This window comes from Anas platyrhynchos, chromosome 6 (genome assembly GCF_047663525.1).
Source record: "Anas platyrhynchos isolate ZD024472 breed Pekin duck chromosome 6, IASCAAS_PekinDuck_T2T, whole genome shotgun sequence".
Classification (NCBI taxonomy): domain Eukaryota; kingdom Metazoa; phylum Chordata; class Aves; order Anseriformes; family Anatidae; genus Anas; species Anas platyrhynchos.
In genome coordinates this window covers 35,772,495-35,781,165 of record NC_092592.1, presented here as the reverse complement: position 1 = coordinate 35,781,165, position 8,671 = coordinate 35,772,495, and the positions used below count along the sequence as shown (strand labels likewise).

The following is an 8,671-nucleotide window of genomic DNA, read 5'->3' as shown; positions in this document are numbered from 1 at the left end:
TCTCTATTACCAGTAATGCACCACTTTGATTCTTTGAATAATATCAACTAAGCATTAAGAAGCAGTGTGCAGTGAGTGTCAGGTCACACTGCTCCAGTGCTAATGGGACTTGCAGAACTGGTCTCACACAGGGGTGGTTTGGGTGAAGTATGGCTCCACTACAGAGTCAGAAAAGACTGCAGAAAGACGGTAATAATAGGGCAGGGAACTCAGGAGAGGGCTGCAAGAATCAGAGTACTGTTAATTAGTACTAAAGAGGACAAGATAGTGCTTCACTTCTTCTATGAACAAGAAAAAAAGCTAAAAAGTAAAAACCAGTGCAGAAACTTGCCCCTTCCAGTTATGTTCTTGCTTACCTCAGCCTCAGTATCAAATCTACTTGAAATATAAGACTTTCAAGCAGGAAGGTGTGATGGGGTAAATTAATGTCTAACTGTCAAAAGACTCAATACAAAAATACTCTAACGAAGAGGACCTTGATGCCCTTTTACCTCACTCAGCTCATAGAATACTAAAGATGAATATTCCTGGTTTTGTCTTACTTGTTCCACATTAACACAATGTTAAGCACGCACCTGAATGAATACAGAAAAATGTCTTAAAAATTCAAGTTGGGCTAGGAAGGATTTTGGAAAGTTTTCTTCCAGTGACACTCAGGGAATGGTTTGACATGTGTTGGCACATGATTTGAAGCTGTCTTTGTTATTTATAGTATTTAGACAAGGCTTAAACTGAAAGAATATTTTCAGATTACTGCCAATCTACTTCTCAGAAGCTGATGATCTCCTATAGCAGATGAGGAGCTCATTTCCACACAGACAAGCCCCAGACTGCTCACTAAGCCACCTACTTTTTCAAGGTAGCAGAGAAGGTATAGGATTGACATTACAGGTATCAATACCCTGTCCTAAGAAGCAGTACCAGTGCACACTGCAAGCACACAAGTTTGTAAAGGGACTGGTTTAGCTCACAGAAGTCACAATGTAAATATTTATGCAGACCAATTTTCTCCCAACAGAATCACAGCAAAAATACTTCCCAGGCACTCCCACTGTGCAAATTTCTTCTCCCACTCCCAGACGCTTTGCCAGTACAAAGGCTTAGGCAGTTTTAGGTGCACCTTTTGGACTGTCTGACCTTTTCTCTCCTAAGGCAAGGACTCTAGCGCTGCAGTTCCAGGAGAAAAAGGATAAAGGACTTAAGTCATTTGTCAGCTAAAGAGTCACGATAACCCACCCTCCACTGAAACTTAAAGTCCCAGGATTCTTCAGTAGCATGTCTTGATACCACATCCCAGAAAGCATTTTTTTCATTTTTTTTATTAAAATATTTCATATATATATTGTTCACATTAAAATACAGCAGTAGTTTAATTTTAAATAGAGCCACAAATATAGACACTCAAAAAAAAAAACCAAACCCACATCACTTGAATCAAATAAATAAATCAAAAAGTTTCAGACCATCAGGATTAGATGATAATGATTTCAGATAAACTAGAAGTCCTAAGACACTGTACTAGCCTACCCATATGACACTAGCTTCTTTAAACACCACGTGCAGCCTATCTACAGTACATGTACTAGAACAGAGAGGCACTGGATCTATAACAGTGGTTAGAGTTAAGGAGGTTGGATTTGCAAACCACAGCATAGTAAGATCCTGCTTTACAGTAGCTTTTAGACAGTGTCCTACACTAGAATGGCATTGCAAGGCATTTCTGGAAAAGAATAATTTAGGTTTCATTTTTTGACACATACACGAGTGCTTTCTTAACCCAATTCCCAGCACGAGTGGAAGTTTAGCCTTATCCTGCAAGTATGCAAAGCTTGAGCTGGTAATGAATTTGGTTTTGATTAAATAATGACAACTATGCTCTGATGTCAACACTGACTTTATGAAATGGTACGCTTGCCTTGTTTTAAGAGATATTTGAACTCCTATATCTAGACAGTATATATTAAGGAAGTCAGAGCACAGAGGGACCCAGTGCCTAAGGTCAGCTATCTGGCTCATCTTGCTTTATACAAGGCAAAAAAACTGAGCAAGTTGCCACCGTTCAGAATTGGAAAAAATGGAATAGAACAGCTTTAATACAGATGAAGCAATTACAGGGAGTTTGCTCCATTTCCCATTACCTCAAAATGAATCTACAAACTAAATTTGCACTGCAGGATTGTTAGTATTTGCGATTGTACCAATACGCAGTATCTATACTGAAAGTGTCCCAGGAAGTGTCGAAAGAAGAGGACAGCAAGTTTTAATTTCTGGTTAATGTAATTAAATATATTAAAAAAAAAAAAAGCATTAGGTCCCATTGTGGAGGCACAATTCATAGAAAGCTGCATCTAAAACGTGAATGGAAACAAGTAAAAATACTACTCCAAAAATAAATAACACGTGATTTACCAGGAGGTTATTTTGCTGGTGCAGTGCAAGGAAAGTAAGGTCACAGAAGTGCAGTATAACCATTTTAGTACAAATACTCTCTACATAAGTCAGGAGAGCTACAAAATTAGTCTCAAAAAAATAACTGTGCAACAAATCTAAGATAAACAGCATGCTTATTAAAACCCAGTGTCTAAACTACCTGTTCAAATATGATTTACCCTTCTTTTGTATCAGCTGCCTAAAGGAATTCTGAAGCTTGGTCACAACCAAATTCATTTGCATCTCGCACTTACTGTAAACAAGTTTCTAAATATTTTGATCCCAGTATTCAGTAGCAGTTCATGCTACAATGAGCTCTGATGTTAAAAAAAAAATTAAGTATTGTATTAACAGACGACTAGGACACAAATTAGCAACTAAATTTGAATTATTCGCGTCTGGCATTGTGTAAACATTTCTTTCAGTTCTTTTTGCTTGACTTCATTTATAGCTTCTGTGTCTGCAGGGCTCTTCTGAACCTTTGCCACAGCAAAATTAATCCCTTGAGTCAATCCTGCTTGCGTAATGTTAGCAACCTGGACCATGGAACTGCGAATTTTAGCAAAAGGAGAGACAGCTCTGCTGCTGCTACTGTCAGCTGGGGAAGGAGTCATGTGAAGTCCTGTCTCAAGGATACCAGATGCAGACCCTGGGCTTCTATGAGATTTAGTCAAGTCAGTCCCTTCAACAGCTAAGAGCTGATTTGGCTCGGAAGACTGGACGTCCAGCTTCGATGGTCTGGAAGGAACGTCTCTGATGGTTTCAGCCTTGCTTTCTGCTTTCTTACAGGTATTACTGCTGGTTTTATTTATCATGGGATGTGGTTCTTGAGAGCAAGCCTCTGCCTCAGAGCTGTCCGACACCTTGTTCTGGGCGTCGTGTACAAACCTCTGACAGTACACATCAATGGGCTTAGCAAACTCCATCTCCGCGTTGTCAGCAGAAGGTACGGGTACGTCCTCGCAGTCCGACTGGCTAGCTTGAGTGACATGGACCTCGGACGGAACATGAATGCTGATGGTCATGTCAGTGCTGCTTACAGACTGGGAGCGACTACCCAGCCGAGGAGCTGATGCGATGATCCCGCAGCTAGGCAGCACATAGTCTGTCTGCCCTATGTTCTCCAGGGAGTCAGTTAGCTGGTTGTCCTCATCAGATTTAGAATTGGTCAGGAAATCATCTGAGTGGAACGAATCATTATCTGACATCTCTGTATCAGACTCAGCATGAACTTTAGCATCTGCCACCGGGTTCTCTGAAGTTTCAAGGCTGCTATCTGATTTCCAAAGATTAACTTTCAAATTTGGTTTTAAAAAATTGACTTTTACTTCAGGTTTGGTAAAGCTGCCTAACTTCCGAAGATTGCTAATGTTCACGTTGGATTTAGTTTGTTTCACTTTTTGGTTGAGAGATGAGAACTTGCTCAGTAAATAGTTCTTCCCTTGGGCCAGGGATCCTCTGTTCTGAGACCGAATGCCAATGATGTCTTCATGAGGTTTACTGCTCCTCCTGGAAGAAAAAATAAATTTCTAATGTACAATCATGGCATTTTCATTTATAAACCCCAAGTATTCACCATCTTCCTGTCTATTTCTATAATAGAGATTGGAATTTTAGTAAAGGTTATCTTTCCCATACATAATTGTACCCATATAAGCTAATCAAATTTAAAAAAACAAAGAGCATGCCACAGAACAGCAGCCAAACAAGGAGAAAAGCAAGCTTATGCAAACATTTTTAGTTTTGGATGAAACTGGATCTGAGTTCTGTGTACTTATAACCCTAATTCTGTTCATGCTGTACCCAGCATCCAGATACCAAGACATTCTTTTTATAAGAGTTAAACATCACATCATCTTCTATGAATGTTCTTCAAACAAGACCTGAAATGTTATCTGGGCTTGTTAAATACTCGTCTACAATGGAATCAATGTGGAAGTAAATCCGTTGTTGGTTTCTTTCCTACCTACAGAACTAACAAAGCAGATACCAAGTTCAGGTAGGAAGTTAATTCGCAATTAGTCTGTCAAATTGATCTGATTTGCAGTACATTACTTACATTTGAGAATGTATATTCTATGTAAACATAAACGTACAAAATAACATTCTTGTTTGTACTTCTAAGCAAGCACCTGCAGACAGTGACTACTGAAAGCAGCATATGAACAAATTAACTACTAGCATGTGACTAAAAGAAACAGTTTGGTTTCTAGCTACTTACCTGTTAACATGTACTGTAAGCCACAGAGAAGAGAGCAAAAGTGGGACAAGGATTTGCATGATTTAAGTACTTACCTCTCTAGCTTTTTCTCAATAATGGGCACATCTAACCCCATTGCTTGCTTTGTAATTCGCAGCATTTCTGCAATGCACTGAAGAGTGTCTGAAATCCAATTACCAGCCCATCAGACTCTTTAAAAAAAAACCTTAAAACCTCACATTCCAAAATCTAAAGTTAGACCCATTTCTTTTCACCTTCATTACATTATTCTTCCTGCCTCCCCCCCCCCCCCCCCCCGGAGTAGTCATGCCCAAGTTGCAACTCTGATTTAAAGCTTACAAATAAGCTTTAAAGAAAGAAAACACTCTCCTTGAACCCCAGATATTAGGTGTATGTGAATCATTGCCATGATACGTGTGCCAAAGGAACATATTTATTCTGATCTTTGCTGACAAAACAATGCTCCAGGTAAAGAGTGATGTTTTTCCCTATTAGCATTCATTTAATGTAGTTAAACAAGAAACGAGAACATTTCTAGATTCTGATTTCATTAACTAAATCAATTTCTTCTACTCATTAGGAGATAGTTTTAAGCCTTTTATCCTTATGTCTAGATTTTCATTACTTCAAAACCAGTTGTGTTCATTCTAGATGGAAGCATTGCTTTAAAACCACATCTTATGCTTACTTTTCTTTATGTTAAAAGAGAGACGGTTTAGCATTTGCACAGGAAGCCACATACAATTTTCTTCCTGCCAGCAGAGAAGCTGGTTACACTACAAGTTGCCTCCTTCATAAGTTATTTTAAGAGCTATGGAAGTGTTTTCTAGAGAAACATATGGGTATAATGAATACCCTTTCATATGTAAAGCTCTTAAACATGAAACAAACCTTTTCCATCTTCTTCTGGGTTGCGTACCACAGCTCTAAGCGTGTGAAAATATCCACTTGTTTCCTTGTATTTGTAATGCAGCCTCATGCACGAGAACTTGGGTTTGCCAAAGAGAGTAGGCTCGGGACCTGAGAAAAATCAGGAAGTTAGAAATGTTTTTCAACTAAGCACTGAAAAAAATTAAACTATTGCAGAGACTACACCTAAATGCCTAAGCAAGTTTTTCGTTATGCCAAAAAGGCTAAGCTTCATGTTTTCTTTTGAATAGCACAAGCATTTTAAAATGAAACTTTCCACAATAACTAAGCCATCAATTACTTTCAAAAAGCAACTGGACTTTGTATGTGTTATAATCCAGCCTGACTGTTTATTACAAGTCATACTTTCGGGTAGAAGAAAAATTCTGTATCTATTACATCCCATGTTCTAGGGAGCATTTCTGAGAAGATTAAAAGAAAGTTACTGTGTTTTTACCAAGTAGAAGCAATACAGATATAGAGATTTAAATCAAGCACTTCAACTCTTCAGTGCACTGCAAGGAATATGTATCATTACATTGTGTGTGAGGGGAGTTTGTTTTTTAATGGTATTTGGCCTCGCTGTTTCAACTTCTGCCTGTAAGTCAAGATGTGGTGTGGACATCCACAATACACAAGTGAGTCAGACTTGTCCAATTAACTGCTGGGAACTGCACATACATAGTGAAAGACTTTGGGTTTTGTTTGTTTTGTTTTGAAGAGCCCTACCATTGATCAAAGCTTACATTTCAAGCAGTACCAGAAGACAGGACCTAGGCTGGTATCTTATCAGACAGCACAACTCTAAGTAGGGTGGATTACACAGGAGGCAAAGTAAGGTTTGCTGTTCCAATGTATCTGAATGATGCTTTGAATAACTGGGAGAGCTATCGTTAAGAGCATTCGAGAAACACGTGCTTAGATTCTTACCTATTTCTATTTTTTCCAAAGCTTCGAGGCTTAACCTTTGGTACTGATTCACTTTGTCAATTTCATCGTCATAACTAGAAAAAAAAAAGAAGCAGAGTTTAACACTTTTACTAATCTAAAACAAAGCTAGTAAAAGGAAGCTACACAAAGAGAAATTGGAAACTTACTAGGCAACGTAGTAGGCAGAGTTCGAAAGTAACAGCAGAACATCCACATCTTTATGAGTGGCATCAATGAGACTAAGGAGAGAAGTAAATACATGGGAGAAAGTTTTTACTTCCACAGACATAGTGAATCTCTAGTGTATTTCGGGGACTCACTTTCACAGTTAACTCTTAAACCTGGAGGTAGCTCAAATAGGTCAGCAGCAGATACAAAAGTAAAAAACCCACATGCTATTAAAATGTTAACACAAAAATGGGAAAAGATTTCAGATTCAATCCAGGAGACTAGTCTGTGCTGTGAATAGCTACTACTGAATCCTGTGCGGATATTTTAGATGCTAAAATTTCACCTGTAAAAGATCTGCTATTTTTCTATTACACATTAGAATACTTTGAACTTGATAAGGAGACAATGAAATTAGAGTTTGTTCTCTACTTTGATGAAGAGACATCTAGGCTTTCCTACTACCCATTCATTACACAAGAATTTAGTGTGATCCTTAATCTGATCCAATATGACTTGCAAGTCACATTACATGTTCTCCATAAAACAGTAACAGGAAAAAAAGCAGCTCCTCAAACAGCCCTTTTTAGAACTAAGGGCAGTTAATAGTGTTCTTCATGATACCTACTAGAATTTGGTAATATCAACTGAATAACCAGGTGATTTCTCACAAGAACTCCAGCACGCACCATTTTTATGGCATTTGAGATGAAGCACTTGTTTACAGGACCTTTACTTGTACAATTACAACGACTCAGTCTCTTCAAGGACTGTCATTCTACAGAGCTGTCCATTTACTGTTTAACGTGTCAGCTATCAAAATCATTTAACATGTCAGAAGTAAGTAAGATATGTCACAGTAGCAGCTGATCAGGGATGATTATTCAACAAACCTTGGGTCACAGTCGATGAGTGCCCATCCTCCATGGAATTTTTCATCATCTGGTAGCAGCAGTTTCATGTAGCTCTGCAACAGCTGGCTAACCAATTCCTGGTGGCTTCTCAAGCTCTCCTTGTGCAGTGCTTCATGCTCTTTCTCTTTTGTGAAGATGGAGTACAGATCCTCCGTTACAGGGATACCCTGCATCAAATCTAGATAAAACACACAAGGTACTAGTAAGAAGCTGCCAACAATTCAGTGATATACAATAATCTGTTAAATGCTTTGTAAATTCCTTCTAAGTAGTTCTTAAAATGTGGGGCTGTATTTTTTTACTGATAGAAGACAGGGTTTTACCTACTAAGTTTTCAATTTCAGGCAGCATTTGATTCAGAAAGATTAACTATTTTTCAAGTATCTTCAAATACGAAACCTTTACTACATAAACTTGACCTTTAAGAGATGTTACAGGGCAATTAATGCTAAAATTAAGTTAGGAACAAATTCTACAGTGATTTACAGTTCAGTGGAATTATACGCAGTAATGTTTAATCTCCAAATGGTAAACGTCTGTGCCATATGGTGTCCACTGCGTAGAAACAAACATTATATACACCCAGAGCACATCGAAAAAGCAGTCAAAGATAAAGCCAAGATAATTTTAAATAGACTTTTAAGTACAGTAATCTGGCTTAGTTGAAGTTTTATTCTTACCTATGACTGCTTGCCTATAAGCATCCCTGAAACGATTCAGGTAATATCTGTTTGCAGAATTGACTCCATCCTTCATTACCCCTGCCAGCTTCCTTTCACCAGTTCTTGTGAAGTCACCCTGTTACACAGAACATGCAAGTCATGCACACACACAACTTTGAAGCAGTCTCAGCTAAAAAGCTTTGGCATTCTGACACTCCAAACTGAATAGATGACAACTCAGAAATAGTGTTCAAGTAACTATTTCCATATTCAGGTTGAAAATAAATGTTCTTCAAAAAAAAAAAAAAAAGTATTTAACTCAGCAGAGAATCTTAGACCATGAATGCACATAGTCATAATGAAAAGTAGGATTTGGATAAATTTGGATAACATTAAAGCTGAACTTTCAAGACATCACTTTGGGATTCTCAAACACC

At 38.1% G+C, this 8,671-nt stretch overlaps 1 protein-coding gene across 3 annotated transcripts in view; it reads right to left on the bottom strand.

The window, feature by feature from the left end:
- Positions 1-1,293: 1,293 nt before the first annotated feature.
- INPP5F (inositol polyphosphate-5-phosphatase F) overlaps positions 1,294-8,671 on the bottom strand; it is a 39,042-nt gene continuing 31,664 nt past the window's right edge. For 2 of the 3 annotated variants that reach the window (XM_038180904.2, XM_072039846.1), the window contains exons 14-20: positions 8,253-8,370; positions 7,552-7,750; positions 6,658-6,729; positions 6,491-6,564; positions 5,543-5,671; positions 4,726-4,813; positions 1,294-3,939 (exon numbers count right to left, since the gene is read on the bottom strand). In XM_038180904.2, coding sequence (XP_038036832.2) covers positions 2,808-3,939; positions 4,726-4,813; positions 5,543-5,671; positions 6,491-6,564; positions 6,658-6,729; positions 7,552-7,750; positions 8,253-8,370 — 1,812 coding nt within the window. In that variant the 3' untranslated portion in view covers positions 1,294-2,807. The remainder of the gene's footprint in view (positions 3,940-4,725; positions 4,814-5,542; positions 5,672-6,490; positions 6,565-6,657; positions 6,730-7,551; positions 7,751-8,252; positions 8,371-8,671) is intronic. The other variant, XM_038180905.2, reaches the window with a different exon arrangement.